At 41.9% G+C, this 19,817-nt stretch overlaps 2 protein-coding genes across 2 annotated transcripts; one reads left to right on the top strand and one right to left on the bottom strand.

Moving 5' to 3' along the window:
* The first annotated feature begins 1,714 nt into the window (after positions 1 to 1,714).
* Positions 1,715 to 14,749, top strand: CCT2 (chaperonin containing TCP1 subunit 2). Its single transcript, XM_080344427.1, has 16 exons — positions 1,715 to 1,819; positions 3,056 to 3,130; positions 3,605 to 3,670; positions 3,769 to 3,880; positions 4,788 to 4,864; positions 5,814 to 5,926; positions 6,457 to 6,659; positions 6,862 to 6,962; positions 7,049 to 7,176; positions 9,040 to 9,143; positions 10,744 to 10,863; positions 11,450 to 11,578; positions 11,666 to 11,769; positions 12,856 to 12,955; positions 13,619 to 13,760; positions 14,423 to 14,749. Exons 1-16 carry the CDS (start codon positions 1,817 to 1,819, stop codon positions 14,451 to 14,453), a joined length of 1,608 nt encoding a protein of 535 aa, XP_080200553.1. The 5' UTR covers positions 1,715 to 1,816; the 3' UTR covers positions 14,454 to 14,749.
* A 2,476-nt stretch (positions 14,750 to 17,225) lies between these two features.
* Positions 17,226 to 18,062, bottom strand: LRRC10 (leucine rich repeat containing 10; the record flags this gene model as incomplete). Its single annotated transcript, XM_080363672.1, has 1 exon — positions 17,226 to 18,062. One exon carries the CDS (start codon positions 18,060 to 18,062, stop codon positions 17,226 to 17,228), a length of 837 nt encoding a protein of 278 aa, XP_080219798.1.
* Between the last annotated feature and the right edge of the window lie 1,755 nt (positions 18,063 to 19,817).

Here is a 19,817-nt window from a genome sequence, read left to right as displayed (position 1 = left end):
CCTGTCTGTGGCCAGCTTGACTCTAGAACAAACAGCTTTACATATATTCCAAGAGATTTGTATGTGGCAGCAAGATGAGGAACACCAGCTGGAATTAACCCTTGAGGAAAAAGTCACATAAAACCTTTTATTTTTTGTAATATAAATGGATAACTAACAGGATATTTTTTTTTTTGGTCAAGGGGTGGAAATCAACAACAGAACAAGGCTCGGATGTGTTCTCACACATCTGCAAAGCTGCCAAGAGAATAGTTACCAATTAATATTGAAATGAAGAGTGTATTCAGCGGGATTGTGACGAGGTATTTTCTGTTCACTGCTTTGACTGGCTACATGGGTGATGCAATAGCAGATGCCTGGGATGGACTGAGAAGTGCACTGGAAACCAGAAACTGTAATTTAAAATAGTTTTGACCAGTTTTGAGAACAGACCTTTGGAAATACGATTAAATTAAATAGGGGGCAACTGCAAGCTCCTTTGCTGAGGCAGAAACAACGCTAGGGGTACAGCGGCAGCTTGGTGCCTGCATGGCAGCTGTTGGGGAAAAGGCCGGTTCACTGCCAGGCCGGCTGCTGTCAGGTGCTGCTGAACAGAAGCTGCCAAATTAATGTACGCTGTGAATAAGTTACAAAAGACATACCCATCATTAACCAATTGACACGATAGATGCTTTCTGACCACCTGCAAAATGAGGGGATACTTTTCAAGTTTTAGATCCCTCTGCATGACAAGAGGGAGACAGAAGATTAAGTGATACATTGTTTAGGAGCAGAGTGCCTAGTTTGTATTTAACTAATAATTAATAGATGTATTGTAAGTAAGAAACTAAACAACTATAACTAACATAATCAATTATTTCTTAGTATAGATGTATGTCAAAATTTTCAAAAATTGTAATGCATATGTAATAATTATGTGAATATAAGCAAAGCAGGAGTGTCCAACCTTCGGAGCACTTATGGAGGGTGATTCCCAGTGTTCCCCACTGCTGGCAATAAAAAATGCCACTTAACAGTATAATAGACTCTTTTGTTAAGCTTATTCCCTCCCTTCAAAAAAAAAAAAATATCCTGTTAGTTATCCATTTGTATTACAAAAATTAAAAGGTTTTATGTGACTTTTTCCTCAAGGGTTAATTCCAGCTGGTGTTCCTCATCTTGCTGCCACATACAAATCTCTTGGAATATATGTAAAGCTGTTTGTTCTAGAGTCAAGCTGGCCACAGACAGGTACCTATCCCGGTTGAGAGAGCAAAAACCCATGACTAAAACTACCAACTTTAACATCCATCTCTGGTTGTAAATAAGTCAATACTCGGTTGGCATTTTTCTTGAGTTCTTTGGGCTTTTTGCTTTGTTTTCTTCAGAGAGTTAGATGTTTTCCCTCCTCAACTAGTTCTGAAAACTAGGGCACTAAGTGCATTTTAACGCCTTCAGTTTTCCTCGTAGTTATGTAGAAAAGTATCTTAAGTTTTGGCTAGGGCTAATGACCCAATTAAAACAATGTCCCCGTTTCACCGCTGCGCCATCGGCGGGCGTTCCACAGAACGGGGCAGGAGACCTCCATGCCACCTCACTCATTAACAACCAACACAGCTCCTGCACGGGGGCGCAGCTCCGCGCTTCCCGAGCCCGCCGCCCACCCCCAGCGCCGACCTGACGGGCGGCGACTCCCACAACACCGCGCGCCGCCGGAAGCGGCGGTTCCTCTGACGCCAGTTCCGCCAGGAGCTTCGTCAGGGCTTGCGGGGCCGCGCGGTGTCTCAGTGGTGGAGCAGGAGGCGGCTGGCGGGGTCCCGGCGGCGGCACCGGCATCATGGTGAGCGGCGGGGCGGCGGCCTCCGGGCCGTGCGGCGTGGCGGCGCTTTGTGCGCGGGTTGGGGGGGACGCTGGGGTGCGGCAGGGCGGGGCAGCAGCCGCGCTCCCCGTAGACACGCGTGCGAGGGCCTGGCGGCCGCGCCCCTCCCCCCACCCACCCCCGCTTTGTCCGGCGGCAGTTGCAGCGCTCGCGTGGGGGCGGCCTCGCGCTCTGCCCCGCGCGCGCGGGCGGAGAGGCGGGGGGGGCGGCGTGTTGGGCCTAGAAGGTTCCAGAACGCGCGCATGGAGGGTCCGTCAGGGGCCGGCCGGGCCGGGCCCAGCCCGCAGCGGGGCGGCCACGGGCGGTTGCCGCGCCGGCCGGGGGCGCCTCGGCTTTCCCAGCGCATCCCCCCGCCCAGCCCGGCAGGAGAGGCGCCTCCGCCCCGTGCCAGCCGCCCGCAGCATGGCTGACGCGGTGCCGGCGGCAGGGCGGCCGCTCCTTCCCGCCTCTCGGCTCCAAGAAGACCGGGAGAAGCCGCCCTGGCGGCGTGGGGCGTCTGCTACCGCAGCCTTTTGGTTTTCCTTGTCCAAGCAATAACGGAACGGTCGTGAAACTGGTAGACAGTCGTAGGCTGATCACGCCGCAAAGTGAAAGCGCACGGAGCTCTCGTAAAAGGGTTGATGTATTTTTTTCTTTTGGCTTCTGATCCTAATTAAGTCCTTGAGGTTTTTGCAAGTGTTAGTCTTTATCAGCGTGTATTCTTTACTGGTATAATTTGTATGGAAACACAAAAATAAAAAGGCGAGAGTTCAGCACAAATATCAAAATACCAAATCCCCAATTTGTTCGATAACTAAATTTTTTTTAAAGTTCTGTAGGTTTTACTGATATTTAGGTTGTCTGTACGTAAGGGTTGGCTACACACAGCAGCCGCAGTCATTGGCCATGAAGTAAGGTACTTGATAACGGCCTTTCAGGCTCATAGTGCTTATCAGAGAGTGCGGTATGAAGTCCTTAGGAGTAGATTGCAATCAATCTTGTAATCTCTTCACATGATTAAGAGATTGCAAGATAAATTCACCTTGACTCTTTCTAAAAATTCTATCATGAATATATTTATGCAAACCAAATGGGCTATGCACATTAATAATTTTAATAATAAAAACATTTTTTAGATTGTTAGTGTCAGGGATTTGTTTTTAAAATGCATTGTTTTATTAAAGCTAAAGGACTGTTCTTGTATTAACTCTGTTGTAGGCATCCCTTTCCCTTGCTCCTGTGAACATTTTCAAGGCAGGTGCAGATGAAGAAAAGGCAGAAACAGCTCGCCTGGTAAGTTTAGTTCTCTAAGAAAGTGGTAATACTTGGCATAATTGAACTTTGCCTTTTCTCCTGTTACATGTACTTGCATTTTATGGTGATGTGGAGCTTCGTCTGTCTCACTCTTTTTTCTTGTTGCATATCTGTGAACAGAAGGTAGGAGGAGTGTTGTTTATACTAACAAATAGAGAAACTCCTCATAAGTGTTCAAAAAAGAAATACCTTAGCTCAGAAGAATGATGTTCATTGGAAGGCGATTCTTTTGTCTGGGAGACACGTTTTTACGGTTTCTGTGAGAATTAAGTATATTTGATCTGGTTATCAAAATGTAGCAGTTAAGAAACTTGGACTCAGTCTCTGCTGAAAAAAGTGCAACTGTGGAAGGGTTGGGTTAGGATGTCCTCTGGGAAGTTATGGGCTAGGATCTGCTTCTTGTATTAAAGCGGAAATAAAGCCTTTTCTAAGGTATATTTGTCTTCATTTCAGTCATCCTTTGTTGGTGCCATTGCTATCGGTGATCTGGTCAAGAGCACTCTGGGGCCTAAAGGCATGGTAAGTCAGCTGCAAGTTTTCTGTGGTCATACCTGTTAATTTAGTTTTAGTAGTTACAGTATGTTTTAAAGCAATATTCTAAACCTTACGTTTTGTAGGACAAGATTCTTCTAAGTACTGGGAGAGATAGCACAGTAACAGTTACAAATGATGGTGCAACCATCCTGAAAGCTATTGGAGTTGACAACCCAGCTGCCAAGGTCTTGGTTGGTGAGTTTTTAACAGCTTGTCGTTGAAGTACTTGGCATTTCTTAATTTATAGCTGTATTATGTAGTTTTGATTCGTTCTTAGAAAAGTATTTTTCTAATAATGTGAAAAATTGAAGGGAGGGGAAGCAGAATTCCTGAAGTAAGGAGGTCAAGATGTTCTAAGACTTGTGGTATCTGCAGAAGTATCATTGAGGTACATGCTGCTCTTGCAAAATTGTTCTGATGTCTCCTTGTTTTCCCTCGATCTTGATTTGTCCCAGGAGTCAAAAGGGACAAAAGACAGCTGTGTGCCCTTCACTTTTTTCAACAGGAAAATTTGAGACAGGAATCTACTGGGGTACAGAGGTTCTCTCTGGTTGTCCCTGATTTAAATTTGTGTTTTTCACTTAATCACCATTGTACTCTGCACAGAGTTTACCTTTGTGATCAACTGTCTTAGTGTTCAAATGGTCCAGTTCTAGTGATAAGTAGGACCCTAAACAATTTGGTGTCAAGTTTCGTGATGGTTTTGTGTTTGCTGGTTCCTTGTTTATCAACAGTTCATGTGGCCTGCTTGGTTATTATATTCTGTCATCCTATATGTATACTTTTGAGCTTCCATCTGGCACTACTTTGTTTTGTTGACCAACTTGAGGAATGGGAAGAGAGAGGAGTATCACTTGATCCTTGCCAGACTGGAGCTGGTGTTTAGGTTGCTGATGAAGAGCAGGAATTTGAAGGATGCTGAATGTGATTTGCATCTTGGGTTTTTCTGTGACTTACAGGGTGACCTCTAAGTTATGGAGGAGTAAGGTGCTTTTTTCTCTTCTCCGAACTAATATGAGATAAAAGCATTTGTATGTAAAGCTGGTGCGGGCGAGTGTGGTATTTTGAATAAAAACATTAATCCAGTGGCTTTTTTCTTCAGATATGTCAAAGGTTCAGGATGATGAAGTTGGTGATGGAACTACATCTGTCACAGTGTTGGCGGCTGAATTACTGAGGGTGATGTATTACAGTTTTTCCAATGTGTTTCTGTTTCGCAGTGTACTCCTGTGATATCAATAGGAGGTTTATTATTTGAATTTAGTGAAGAGGGCTTCTAAAGTATAGGAATATCTTGCTCCATTGCCATTGAAACTGGTAGCAAAAAGACCCTTAGGCATTACATCATCGATTTTTCATTATAGACTATTCCTTATTATTTATCAAATCATAAGTGTTGTCATTTGATACATTTTAGAAAATTATTTCCTATTGTTTCATATGCAAGTGAAACAGAAAAGTATCACTCTCTCAGTTTACTTTCTAGATTTTGCACTAGGCAGCATGCAGCACAGTCCTCTGAAATAGTTTTCCATATTATTAAAGAGGAAAATAAAAAAAAGACGTGTTAAATTCTGTTCTTTTGTATACAAGACCTGAATTTGTACTGTTCCTTTAAACCGTTTACACAGCCAATCTCTAAATCTGAAATTACTGTGAAAGAGACTTCAGAAGTGAGGAACTCGTGTTAGTGGAGCTGTGCCAGTATATCTGATCATCTCAGATCCAGGGACGGTGATCAAGAGCATCTGAGAAATGATCCATCAGCTTGCCAAGTTCCTCACAACTCACAACTACACTTTTAAGTTCCAGCTGTAAATGAACAGGAAACTGATCTGAAACATGACGTGAAAGATTGCTATTTTGAAGTGTATGCCTGCTCACTGTTCCTGTTTGAGCTAGGATTTGTTTTTAATTAATCAAATTTCTTGACGATATTTCGCGGGCAGATCATATTTGCCTAGATTGAAGTCACTCTACTGGCAGGTTTTTTTTCCAATGTCATTGTTATAGCTCTCTGGCTTGTACTGCCATTCAGAATTTTCTGATTACTTGAAAGTGTCTTTCCTAGTTAGTGTAAGTGTACCTTGGGCAGAAAAAAAAAATATTACTAATTTCATTTATACAGGAGGCAGAATTACTGATTTCAAAGAAGATTCATCCTCAGACCATCATTGCGGGCTGGAGAGCAGCCACAAAAGCTTCAAGAGAGGCACTTCTCAAAGCAGCTGTGGATCATGGGTTAGTAATGTACATTTGCTTAACACTTTATTAATAATCAGTGAAGATTAAAATATCAGAATTATATACCATTAGGAAATTCTTCGCTCTCTTTTAAGTACTGTAAAGGCTGAATTTATTAATTTTAACAGTTAAGGGAAAAAAGAGTGCATTTTCTTTAGATGAACCGCAGAAGCTTTATGCAATTATTTAAATTTACTTATAATGTGCAGAAACAAAATGTGAGCAATAGTTTGCTTCCTAGAACGAAAATCTGAGTTGTTATTTCAGATTTCAGACTCTGATTTTAAATGTGACTATTTCCTTTACCCAGCACTTTGAGAGCACAGGCTTTCTAAAGCTGAATGCAAAGGTTCTCCTACTTGAATTTGTGTTTCGAATAGAAGGCTGTATTCTGGGATGCTGGAGAGATTCTGTGTAGCATTCCTCAAAATGGTGCATGGTTCACCTAGAAGTGGGGCAAGACTCAGAGTGATAGGTTAATGATAATTAAGACTTTCAAACTCTCCCCTTTACTGACTTCATTTCAGTAATGATGAAGTGAAGTTCCGTGAAGACTTGATGAACATCGCAGGAACAACTCTTTCATCAAAATTACTTACTCATCATAAAGATCACTTTGTCAAACTAGCTGTGGAAGCTGTTCTGAGGTTGAAAGGTTCTGGTAATTTGGAGGCTATCCATGTCATTAAGAAACTTGGTGGAAGTTTGGCTGATTCCTACTTAGATGAAGGTAAGTCTTTGTATGTTGTTGGCTGTAAGTGCACTTCAGAAATGAAGCTGTTAGAAGTCATACCTCTCTATACAAATTTGTTCTGGCAAGCATTGTGATGTTATTATTAAGTTCAATGATAAATACAAGGAATTTGGGTAATAATGTAAATGGATTTTCCTTTTTTAAGATCAAGTCTTACAAGGCCTTTCTATTACTACAGGTTTTTTACTCGACAAAAAGATTGGTGTAAATCAGCCAAAAAGAATTGAAAATGCAAAGATTCTTATTGCAAATACTGGTATGGATACAGACAAGATTAAGGTACGTGACAGAACTACTGTTGTGAAACAATGTTTTTGTAAATGGAGTTCCTTTTGAGGATGAACTCTTTGTTTTCTTTGATTTAGATTTTTGGCTCTCGTGTTCGAGTGGACTCTACAGCAAAGGTAGCAGAAATAGAACAGGCAGAAAAAGAAAAAATGAAGGAGAAGGTAGATCGTATTCTTAAGCATGGAATAAACTGCTTTATTAACAGGTATGTATTTTCTGGGAGAAGGGGTAGACTTGACAGTGCAATTAGAAAGTGGCAAGATTTTAATACTGTGAGTGTGAGGAACATTATTTATGCTTGTATCTGTAAAATTAGGTGATCGTACCTAATGCTTAAATTATTCCTGTCAGTAAGGCCAATGTTTTTTTCTGTGCTTCCCCTTGTGCACCATGCCCTCCTCCCTCCTGTTTTGGTTTTGTATTTTAATGAGGAAGAAGTGATACTAGTTAATCATGTCACTGTGCTTTCATACTAACAGATTTATTTAGTTAGGAATATCAGCAGCATTGTCCATATCTATATTCCCCCTTTTTAAGGGAAATGGGTGCTGAAAGAGTGTGCTGCTGAATTAATTTAGTTCAGATGAAACCTACTGTGCTTTCTCCTGCATTAAAATGCTGGTGCTGGAGTACTGCTCCACATTCAAGTGTGTTTGAGAGACCTCTGTGCTCCCTGTCATGGAGCCTTTTATGCACATCTTTGAAAGTATGCAAGATAACAATTTTTACTGAAGGTATGTCACAATCTGAGTGACTTTTGTTAGCAGTGCGCTTCTCTCCTGAACTGTTATAGCACAAAATAAACCCCATTCAATTTAATCATGAAAAATGCTTCTGCCTTTCAGTAATTCTCATTTGAGTGAAAAAGGCAAACAAACAAGCAGCTTGACACTCGGTGGTTTAGTGCATCATGTAGTCTATGAAGCAGCGGATTAGTAATAGTTGTAAGAGTAGCACTGGTTTTTGCAGTAGCGAAGATACACTCTTAAGGACAGAGTGCATCTTAGAACTCACCTGCAAAGTTTGTGTTCTGTAAGAACCACTGACAGACCTGTGAATCTCATAGTCCCTTCACCTATGTCATGTTTCACATGTGTTATATTCTAGTGTAGGCAAAATGAGTGTCTAGCTGACATGGTACAAATACAGAGTCCTAGAGTCAGGAGTCCTGTTGGAAAATTGCTGGAAGAATCCTTTGAAGTATGAAAAAAAAAAAAAGCCCAAACTTTGACTCCATGGCTGCTATCCAGTATGCCTGTAATGCAGTTGCCCTAAGGAAGCTCAGGTAGCAGTCACTGTAGTCAGGCTAATGGTATTCCAATTAGATTGACTCTTGACTTTCAGATTTATTCCCTGATAAAATTGACCTCTGCTTCTAGGCACACTGTAGATCCATTTCACATCTGATACTGTTAAACAGTGTTAAACAGCCAGTTAAATACTGCTGAGGTGATGCTTGGCAGGGGTCAAGGCTACAAGGATCCAGAGTAGGAAGAATCTTCTCTGCACATACTCAGAAGTGTTAACTGGCTCTTTTGAAAATAGATTAGAAACTTCTTGTTAGACAGAGGTGGTATCTCCCAGCTCTTGGTGAACGTCTACAGCACTCGATCTCTAATTCGGAAGGGAAAAATAATTTGGCATAGCACTCCTGAATGGTCATTGACCATACATCTTCAGATGACTACTTCGTTCTAGAGACAGCGGGATACATATTAATAAGGGAGCACATACTCTTTGTGGTCTGCTATTTGTATACCTTCCACGACTGACCATTTGTTGTTGCCATAGAGTTGTCTACTGTTTAGATTTTTGTATTGTTGAAGGAATTAAAGATGTTACTTCATGTCTTGTTCTAGTGCACTCTGCTAGAATAGGCTGTTAGTGCCCAGCAGGCACTTAGGATCAAAGGTCTTAGAATGTAAAGCATATGGGTCACTGTGCGTTGATAGTGTGTCTTCAGGGGAGGGTTTGCCCTTCAGGGGAAGGCTATATCGGTGTCCTTTGTTAATCTGGTGTTTTAGAAGGTTTATTCCATATGTAATGTGAAGATGTATTTTAATTGTAGGCAGCTGATCTACAACTACCCTGAACAGCTCTTTGGAGCTGCTGGTGTCATGGCTATTGAACATGCAGACTTTGCTGGTGTAGAACGTCTGGCTCTCGTTACAGGTATGTAGAGTACCTTGTCATATGAAACTTGCAAGATCACATTATTTGATCTTCAGTAAATATTAATGCTTGTTCATTTAGTTTGTACTTTTTGCTATTAAGCAGATCTTGTAACATGAAAAGTACTCAAAATAAGCTTTATTTTACAGTACTTAAATAAAAACATGTATGGAGGGCCCTATGAAATTGACCATAAGAAACTTGTGAATTACTTTGTTGATTTATCAGCTGCTATATAATAGTCAGTATTTTTTTAGAAGCAGGTATCTCATTTTTTTGTCTTCAGTATGTTCACATGTAAAATGTCTGTTTTGATTCTGAATCCTCTGCATAATGATTTAAATACACTTTTTTTTTTTCCTCTAGCAACTGTGAATAAAGGGTCATAATGCTAACGGTGGAATATAATTTAGCCAGTTAGTGCCAGTTAGTCATTTGCTTTCATATTTTAAAAGTATTTTCATTAAAGCCACTGCTTGCTAAACTTTTGAAAGATCAGTTTTCTAGTGAAGAGATTAATTTTAGCAATAGAAAGAATAATATGATGAATCCACAAGTTAATAATGCCATCATGTTATAAATGGTGGCTGTTTGAATGTAATCGTAGAGAAGACTAAAGAGTCATCCTTTGTTAAAAATGTGGGCCTGAGTCATCAGCTTGAGGTTGACCTCAAATAACAAATAACACGGACAACCTGGATTGTCTAAATGTGACCCTAGTCTCTAATAAAAATTAAACATCTGGAGTGCTACAAATGATTCTCATTGCTGAAGTTAGAGATAGTTAAGTGGAGCATAGTAAAAAGTTGATTGTGAAAGTGGTCAGAAGAATGGAGAATTTGCTTTGTGGGGAGAAAGGGAAAGATACTGACTTGTTGAGCTTAGAAAACTGAAGTAGCAATTGTGTATAACTGGCTGTAGACACATTGACATAGGCAAATGCTTGATTGAGAGGAACGTTGCTATGTTCTGGAGTAAATTCAAAGCAAATTTTGTAGACAAAGCAAGGGGACCGTATCCGAGCACACTGGATATAGCTGAAAAAATAGACAAGCTTTTAGTAAGCACAAACTCTACTACAGATACTCTCTTTCCTTGTACCGCTACAACTACAGCAGTGCTGCAAGCCAATATGGAATCATTGAGTATACATTGGGAGTGAATACATGTAAATGGTTTTCGTCATGGGAAGAGCAAAGTACTGGAACAATGTGCCATTCAGAGATGTTTTGGTCTTTGTAGTATCTGGTTTTTTTACAGTCTGGGAGTTTACAAATCGAGCACAATGTTGCTGCTATGACATAGCATGACTCAGCTGTGGTGGCCGGTGGTTCTCAGCCATCATCAGGAAGACAAAATTAATTCTGATACAAGGTCAAATTAAAAAGCTTAACCAACTTGATTTAGTATTTTATAAATACTTCATTGGTAAATACTATTAAAACTTTAAACACATTGACATTTTAATACTGGCAAAGATGAATATTTATTTTGGGGCAATTACGAAGGTGATTTCTTAAATATTTTTTTGCTTAGACCTTGCCTAAATGGATGCTTTCATCATAAGCTCTTTGACTTTTGTATGATCTTATGTTCGTAGGCGGTGAAATTGCATCGACCTTTGATCACCCTGAACTAGTAAAACTAGGAAGCTGCAAGCTCATTGAAGAAGTCATGATTGGAGAAGATAAACTCATTCATTTCTCTGGAGTGGCAATGGGTAAGTGTTTTAGCACTAATGGCATGTTGTAACATTTGGGTTAACCCTTTGCTAACACTTTTCGGTTACCAGCATGGTGTAGGGATTTTATAATGATTCATGTAACCGTTTTTATTAAAGCCATTCTCTTAAGTAAAAATCCTGCAAAGACACATGCTCATGGTTGAAACTGGGTATGTTTAATGTTATGTGAATTAACATAGACATTTGTAAGGATGGGAAACAAAATTTCTGCTTTGGGAGATTAACTTGACAGAAAAAGTAGCAATGTCATACTTCAAGAACTTGAGAGCTTGTTCTAGTAAATGCTAATGCTGTAAGCTTCCAAGGGGTTGTTTTGAGATAACATTCATTTCCTATTAAATTAAATGAGGTGTTGTGGAACAGTTCATTGATAAAAGAAACAGCACCGTGTACATAATTTCATTCTACCTGTGAAATGTCATTGTGCTTTTTTTTCCCTTCAGAATTGATCTATGTAAAACTTGACTGCAGCGATACCAAAACCATTACAAATGCTTTGTGGTAGCCTCTTTTTGTATCTTTGGCTAGGTTTTTTTCATCCTTTTGTATTTGTGCTTTTTAGGTGAAGCTTGCACCATAGTTTTGCGTGGAGCAACACAGCAGATTCTAGATGAAGCAGAGAGGTCTTTGCATGATGCTCTCTGTGTTCTTGCCCAGACCGTGAAGGACACTAGAACTGTGTATGGTGGAGGTGAATATTATATTCTTTGTATGTGAGGTAAATTTTGTAATACTGTTCAAGTCAGATATAAGACATCTGTGTGTCTTCAATGAATAGGTTGTTCAGAGATGCTGATGGCCAATGCTGTTGCAGAACTTGCCATGAGAACACCTGGTAAAGAGTCTGTTGCAATGGAGTCCTTTGCTAAGGCTTTACGAATGGTAAGTTTGTTTAATCAGATTGCTGAATTCATACACAAAATGATTCACTGAGTTTGCTAACTTCTCACATCAGATAGTTGCTTCTCTTTTGAAGTTTTTGTTTTCTAAAAGTAAAAAAGTGAAATTTAGCAACACATCTTGGATGAACAAAGGGGAAAAACTTATTGTTTTCTCTCTCAGAAAAAAGTATTGGTGTTTTAATAATTCCAGATGTTGTAGAATTCTCAGTGTTCATATGCTCACACTCTTCTAATTGATCCTTGCTCCTCTTATCTGCAAGGTGAAAAGTGCAGCAGAAATAGCACATAAAAATCTCGGCTTATTCACTTGACAACTGATTAGTAAAGAGCAACCCTTCTGTTCTATTGATATTCTAGTGCTATTTGTATTTATGCTCTAGTACTATGTAGAAATTTCTAGACTTGCACTGGAGATTGCATCTTAGTAGGAAATAGAGTATCAGAAGAAACATTTACACAATGTTATTGTGCTAACAGACTTGTTATTTTGTGAAAAAATGCCTCCCTGTAATTTAAATTGGGGAAAACATTTCTTAGCAAATGAAAGACCGTAGGAAAACATTTCTTCACAAGAAAATTGAAGGGCATGGTGACTTGTCGTTACTTCTTCAGTCAGCATGTGCAATTTGCGCTGCTGTGACTTAAACAGTGAGCAGAATGATCTGGTGGTTAATGCTTACCAGCAGGCTAGTGTTCTTACAATGAAACCACTTCTCCGGTTGTAGTCTGAAATGTTAAGAAAGAGACAGATTTCCTTCTGTCCATGTCAAATGAACTGGCAAATCTGCTAACACACTTCTGTCCTCTCAGCTACTCTCTATAACAAGGTCTTAAGCAAAATCTTTAGAAAGGTAGTTTGATTTTTCTTTTTTTTTTTTTCTTTTTTCTTTTTTTTTTTTAAAAATTTTTCCCTGTCTCATGATCACTGTAACAGATCATCTGCCATGTTCTTGAAACTTCCTCTTGTTGCAAATGAATAGTAAATTAGCAATATCGAAGTATGTTTCATGTTTACTAGGGATCAATACCTGCATTAATTAAAAACAACCGGTGTTTATCCCCTTAGATACCAACCATAATAGCTGATAATGCTGGCTATGACAGTGCAGATTTGGTTGCTCAACTCAGAGCTGCTCACAGTGAAGGGAAGACTACTTACGGACTTGGTAAGGGGCTTGGTGTTACTTCTCTCATTGGATTGTTGTTTGGGAGGGTTATTAGGCTTATTAAACTTGGTCACATCTGTTTGTTACTGATATATGCAGCTGGAAGAGTTGAGTATGTCGATTTCTGTTTGCTTGGCGTGCAATGTTAGATTCTTTTATCATTCTACCAGATTTTTCACAATAGAGTGGAAAGCTTTGTTTTTGAAGGGGATGGTCTCCACCTGTAACAACCACTTTCTTTACTTACATTGAGCGTAGTTATATGAAGCTCAAAAGAAAGGGATTGATTTTAAAAAAAAAAACCAAAACCCCAACACAACCAAACACCCCCCTGCTCTGCCCCGAAAAAAACTTAACAAAAAGTTGTGGATAACTCTGAAGTTGATATACCTAAGAAAATAGTTCTTAAAGTGCTGTTGGGATCTTGTCTCCTCTTCCCAGTGTATAGTTTTCATCATTAATTTTTTTGTATATAAGTGCAACGTGTTAAGCTTAAGTCAGCAGCCTTGAAGTACAAGACTTTATTTAATAGTTCCTTTATTATCAATATGGTTCAGTTGAGCATGTGAGTTTAGCATACAGTCAGCTTCTTGTAATTTCCTTAAAAAAAATACCCCAAGTTAAAGAAACCAAAACAACTGCTTAGTGTTTCTCTCCTTCCAGATATGAAAGAGGGTACCATTGGAGACATGGCAGTCTTGGGAGTAACAGAAAGTTTCCAAGTCAAGAGACAAGTTTTGCTGAGTGCAGCTGAAGCAGCAGAAATGATTCTTCGTGTAGATGACATCATTAAAGCAGCACCAAGGTATGATCTGAGTATCTACGTGGCCAGTGACAGTGGGATAGAGTAACACCGTTCTATGGGAAAGTAACTGTGCAGAAAAGTCTTGTTCTAAAAATACTTTGTCATAAAGACTGATACCTGACATGCTAACATTCATGTTATATGATTGGTTTTGCGTTATGAGTGGGAGCAGGCCTTTAGAGCCATCGGTGTGCTTAAATTAGCGTGTCTGAACAATGCCTAGTTCATCTTAGGTCACCAGCTACTCATGTGCCATTTATAGTACTAAAAGATCTGCAAAATTGGCTGACCAAAATGTGAGGGTTCATGCTTTTTTAATTTTGGCAAGAATTGTAGTGAAATGCCCAGGTGCTTCTGAAGTAGAATCAACAGCTAAAACAAAAACATGCTTGTTAAAAAGTTTGGGTAGAAATGCCACTTGTGATCAGGTTATCCCACACGTGCCTACTGACAGGTAGTTTGACTATTTTGTGAATCACGGGGGTTTTCTACTATGGTCAAAGGTGGCGTATTAGCTTTGAGATGATACTGCCTTTTGTGCTGTGAGATAAACCCAGCACTGAACACAAAATACCAACTGAAAATTAAGAATAAGGGTCGGGGGGGAGGCTGATGGACATCAGAGTGAGGTGGAATTTTCTGATTTTTCTTTTTCTCCCCAGGAAACGTGTACCAGACCATCGCCCATGTTAAATTTTCTTCAGTGCCTGAGGATGTGTGGACCAGATCTCACCTAGTAATTTTTTTCAATAATCTAGTTTTCGTAAAGTTATGGAACAGAAGCTTGAGAAGGGCAGATCTCCATCAGTGGCATGAAATAACTGTCTTTATTTGGTTTTAACTTATTTCAGGTCATATGTGTTGTGGGGAAGAGTTCACTTTCAAGTAAAACATGGGTTTTATACAGCCCTATTCCCTTCTGTTCCTCTCCAGGTTCCACTTAAAATACGCAGAAATAAAGTAAAAAAAAAAAATCCAAATTCACCAAAGTTGTATTTGTCTTTGTGTAGAATTGGGAGGGGCAGTTCCATCAGAAAAGCAGTGGTGTGCATCCTCAGTCCTCAGCTGCGTACCCGGGGCAGGGGGTTGTCCTCTTCAGTCTGTGCAGCTCACTGGTTCACACTGGCCTGGTACATTCAGCGTCAGTGGTTTATTCCAGTCCTGGCTGCGTAGGTTTTGAGTTGGCACCTTAGAAATAAGCTCTGAAATTAAATGTTACCCTTTTCTAGTGATACTGGAGTACTACTCATTTTTTTTTTATGATGAAGAGGAAAAAGCTGAAGAGGAACCTTAAGCAATGCTCAGAATTACAACTTAAGGGATTTTACAGCATTTACATTACAAATTTTATGTAGATAGGTGTTCTGCTGAGGGGAGGTGAGAGGATGGTGCACTTTGGGGGAGATATCAGCATCCTGGACCAAACAGTATGTGTGTTTGACCATGATGTAGCAGACTCAGGCTAACTTTACAAACACTGTAGAGGGCAGTTAGTGGGAAATGTGCCAGGCTGCTCCCTTTTTCGTTTTTCTTTCCTCATTCCTGTCTGTAGTAGCCTGTGTTTATAATCTTCTTCCTTAGTCCAGTAGTTGCTGCAAAGGCATTGTGCTGCATAATGGGACTAGTATCTTGATGCTTGGGTGACAAGGAATTCCATCATGCCTGCAGCAGTCTTCTGGGTATTGTCACCCTTCTGGCCCTTGCAAGGATAACGTAACACCTTGGCAAGCACCAGGACAAGTTTCCTAAGGCAGGGAAATGAATTGGAAATGAAGAAGGTATCTGTGCAAATGCTTTTCTCTCGTAGGTTTCCTGAATTGAACATTCCCCCAAACTCTCAAAACAGACTCTCTTCAGATCTCCAAAAGTGACCATACTGGGCACAGAGTGCAGGGTTAAATACAAACCATTGTCAAGCGGGAGAAAGCATCTTCTTCTTTACCTCCCCTGCCACCCCCCTGATAAATCAAGTACCAGGACAGTTCTGTTGGCAATGAAATATTGAACTTGGATGTTAAAAAAGCCCCAAACTATTGTCCTGATGGATAGTTCTGTTTTGTAGCAAGGAATAGTTGTTTGGAACAAGGTTACATACAGAATTTGGATAGAGAGAATTAAGTTAATTCTGAAGACGGATGGTTTAACTCAGTGAGGCACTAGTACACTTTATTTAATGTAATGAGTAAGCACACTGCATGAGTGCCAGCCAGATCCAAATTCAGACTTCATCTAACAAGACAGCAAGTGCTAGCAGAGTTTATATATATTTCTAGATAATTTTCCAAGCATGCAAATGACATTAAGCAGTCACAAACTGGCATTGGATCAAACCTTTCCTGGGCAGTCAGCTGCCTCTGCGGCAGGCTGCACTGGTGAGGCAGTTCCATGGATGAGTGAGGCAGAGGGAAGTGGCTGTTGTGTGCCACCAAGGGCTCCTCACCCTTCTAAGAAGTCTGTCTTTCACCAAACTCAATGATCCGTGCGATGGACTCAAAAGCTAAAAATGTCATTTTGAGCCAGATTTCTGTGTTACACAATTAAAGCAAAACATACTTTAAAAAATAATTAGTTCAGTACACTTCCAAGGGCATCTGAACTGGTCTGAGTTGCAAGCTGGAGAATCACCCTGCTGAGGTCAACTGAGTAAAGTTCACCTCAGCTTCCAATTCTGTGCAAGCCTGTAGCAGCAGGCTCCCAGCCCACAGGTTATATTCATGCAAGTTTACCTTTGCAGGTCTCGTGGTTTTTCCGTTTTAGCCAGGTTTTGGTTTTCTTCTTTGCTACTGCATGATAACTCAGCCTCACAGGTGTCATTGCTGGTTACGTAAAAGCTAGCAGCAAAGCCTCCAGCTTTCCTCACCATCATTTAAAATGCTGCTTGGCAATAACAAGAGCGGCCGCTAATTTTCCAGGAGGAAGGCAGCAGCTGTAAGATGAGAGATTGCAAGTACCTACATGCTGTTTCCTTGATAGCACAGCCAGGGATCTGCTACTGCTTCCCACACAGCTGGTGGGGAATCCTTCAAGCTGCTGCTGCTGCGGTGGCATTTTGGGTAAGTCATTTGAGATGGATGTTGTGGGTTACTCCATCATCACCTTGAATGGTTGCTTCCAGCTGAGCTGAGACACCTCAGCAAGGTAGAGAGGAGAAGAGCCAGCCCACAGGTGAAGAGCAGTGAGTCCATACATGCTCTGGATAATCCACCTAAACTGTGTCTTCATCTCTACTACAAACTGTGGTCCCCACCTGGGAGGAAGTCTTTGCTCTAGAGAGTGCTGGGTGCTGTGTAAAAGGGGCGTCTGTACAAGAGAGTTCTGCTGTCACCTAGGGCTAAACTGCTGCACCTGCTCCTGAAGATGAGCCAGGCGGCATGGTGCTCCCTGGACACCAGCAAGTGAGGGAGAAGTAGATGTTGGGCAGCGTTGTGGGTGTGCTGTGCCATTGCCAGCACGGGCAGCTGAACATCAGCAGGGCTCGGCTTCTGGCTCGGGCTTGGCAGGGGGAGGTGGCAACGGTATCTCATCGAGAGTGATTTCTATCACTGCCCCAGACCGCTTGCGAGGTTCAGGGCTCTCCTCTGACCACCTTCCCACCCTGCGCACCCCTTTGGCCACCTTAGGTGCGTTCCGGCAGGGGTTGTGGTCGTAGATCACCAGCTTCAGGCCGGGGAGGTGAGCCAGGCTTGGGAAGAACCGGATGGAGTTGCGATCCACGTCGATCACCTCCAGAAAAGGCATGTCCAGGAGCACAGGGGGGAATTCGGACAGCAGGTTGCCAGATAGCCAGATGGTGCGCAGCTCCTGCAAGCACCGCAGCTGGGGAGGGAGTGTGCGCAGGGCGTTGGAGCCGGCATGCAGCGTCTTGAGCAGGCTGAGCTCGCACACGACCTCGGGCAGGTACTGCAGGCAGTTGGACTCAATCCAGAGGGTCTTGAGGTTCTGCAGGAGCCGGAGCTCAAGGGGTAGGCTGCAGAGCTTGTTGTTGCCCAGGTAGAGGATGCACAGCTGCTTCAGCGTGCACACAACCAGGGGCAGCGCTTTGAAGTTGTTGAAGTCCAGCGCTAGGATCTGCAGGTTTTGCAGCTGCTCCAGCTCGGGGGGCAGGTTGTTCAGGTTGTTGTCGCTCAAGTACAGCTTGACCAGTTCCCTAAAAGAGCAAATGTGCAGAGGCAGCCGCCTCAGCTGCCTGCCACTCAGATCCACCATTTTATCCACTGGCATCTCTTCTAGGTCTTCCAGGAGGTATTTCTGGCACTCATTGGAGGGCACAAAAGCAACTATGGCTTTCAGACTGTTGCCCATCCCGGGACTTTGTTTGGGGATCGCCGGGACTGCAAGGGACAGGAGCCCGCCTCGGTCTCCTCCTGATGTGCACTGGCCTGCCGGTAACTCTGTTGTCCCAATATAAGGCTCTGTTTACTTGGCACCAGCCATTAATCTCAAGGGCTCTGAAATGTTTCTGATAACCGAATGAGTGTTTGGTGACGGGGATTACGGACAGGATGACTTTGAGCGCAGGCCTCCTTCTCTCACTCACATTCACCACTCCCCAAAAACATTCCTTCTTGCCTCTTCCTGTACACTGTCAATGTTCTCCGATTTTGCCCCAAGCTGCTGCCGCATGCCCCAGCCCCTCACCTCTCCCTCTGGCTGTGCTGGCTGTGCAGCCACTGCTGGCCGCGGGGATTGGCTTGGGAAAGTAAACACCACGGAAGACCAAATTTTTAAACTCAGATGTTTAGCTTTCATGAAACTTTCAGCGGAAATGTCGGATGTAATTGAATTGTTGTTTAAAATGCCTGTCAAGACTTGACTGACTTTCCAGACGAGTGGCACTTTTAGGGATTTACTTTGCAAGGTGCCAAATACATAATTTCAGAGTGTAACTTGCCACCCAGCACTTATCTTAAACCTTTAACACAAATACTTGGCAAACTGCTATCTTGAGCTGTTCTACTATTTATGTTCCTAATTTAACGGTGTTTACTACAGCCCCTGGCACTCTTGACTGTGTAGGGCCTTTTTCATTACATTGTGTTTTGCTTCTTGTCTGAATCCTTGCTTAATAACCTTACTATGAGAGCCTGCCAAGGCTGCTCTCCAGCCGCCTTCTGACCGTGCTACTGCAGCTCCTGTGTCCGTACCAAAACCTGGCAAGGAACCGCCATGGATTTAATTCCATCAAGATTATCCCTTGTTATGAGTGAGATTAATATGATGTTAAAAGTTATTACTATTTTGATGTACCAGTGTAAACTGTGCCTCTCCTCTCAGCAAGACCCATTGCTACTCAGGTCAGGGCACCTCTGATTTTTAGGAAGAACTTTGCCACATGTAGGCACCTCTGTATACTTTGACTTCTTGAGCTGCTGCTGGCTTAAGCTTTCTTGGATATTGTCCCACCTGCATGTTGGCCATAGCTCTACTATAATCTTTGGGTTTGAAAGCTAGCAGAATGTTTTAAGGTGGAGTAGCCTTTCCAGCAGTTGTCTTTCTATTATACTTTGATATCTACAGCTCATTTCTGTAATTTTCCACACTTACCGCAGTTTAGGGAGGATACTCCAAACAATCTGCAGTCGGTTTCTGGGCATTAGGTGCTACACAAGCAAAATACGCAATTGCTGAGGGCCACGTATTCTGGGAAAAACCAAAGGCAGGACAAACAGAAGATTGAGAAAAAGGTGATACCAAACAGTTAAGGTGGCCTCTGGATCTCTGGTCAAATCTGGTAATACAGATTTGTATTGCCATCACTTGCTTTCAAATGTAAAGCAGCTGCTAGCTATCAATTGTGTATAGGCTATAGGATGTTTACTAGTGTTTCCCTGCAAGATGAGTGGCTATGGCACGCAGCAGTGGTGGTATGAAGGATTTATGGAGGTTTCCTGGGGGAGGAGAACAACAGAGAGGGCATCTGGGGACCAGTATTGCAGCAGGATGGAGAACAGCAAGTGCTGTGACCTGAGTGCCATAAAATAGGTTTTGGACAGAGAAGCTGGGCAGAATACCAAACCTGGAGAACAAAGATACGTCACACTCATCTGTGGCCGTGCT

This window comes from Nesoenas mayeri, assembly GCF_963082525.1.
Source record: "Nesoenas mayeri genome assembly, chromosome: 1".
Taxonomy (NCBI): Eukaryota; Metazoa; Chordata; class Aves; order Columbiformes; family Columbidae; genus Nesoenas; species Nesoenas mayeri.
This window is presented reverse-complemented; position numbering and strand designations above follow the sequence as displayed.

Bases quoted from the DNA above. Each gene is read 5' to 3' on its own strand.
- CCT2 (XM_080344427.1), top strand. The intron at 4,865-5,813 runs GTGATGTATTAC...TCATTTATACAG, and splicing joins TGGCGGCTGAATTACTGAGG to GAGGCAGAATTACTGATTTC. The intron at 5,927-6,456 runs GTTAGTAATGTA...ACTTCATTTCAG, and splicing joins AAAGCAGCTGTGGATCATGG to TAATGATGAAGTGAAGTTCC.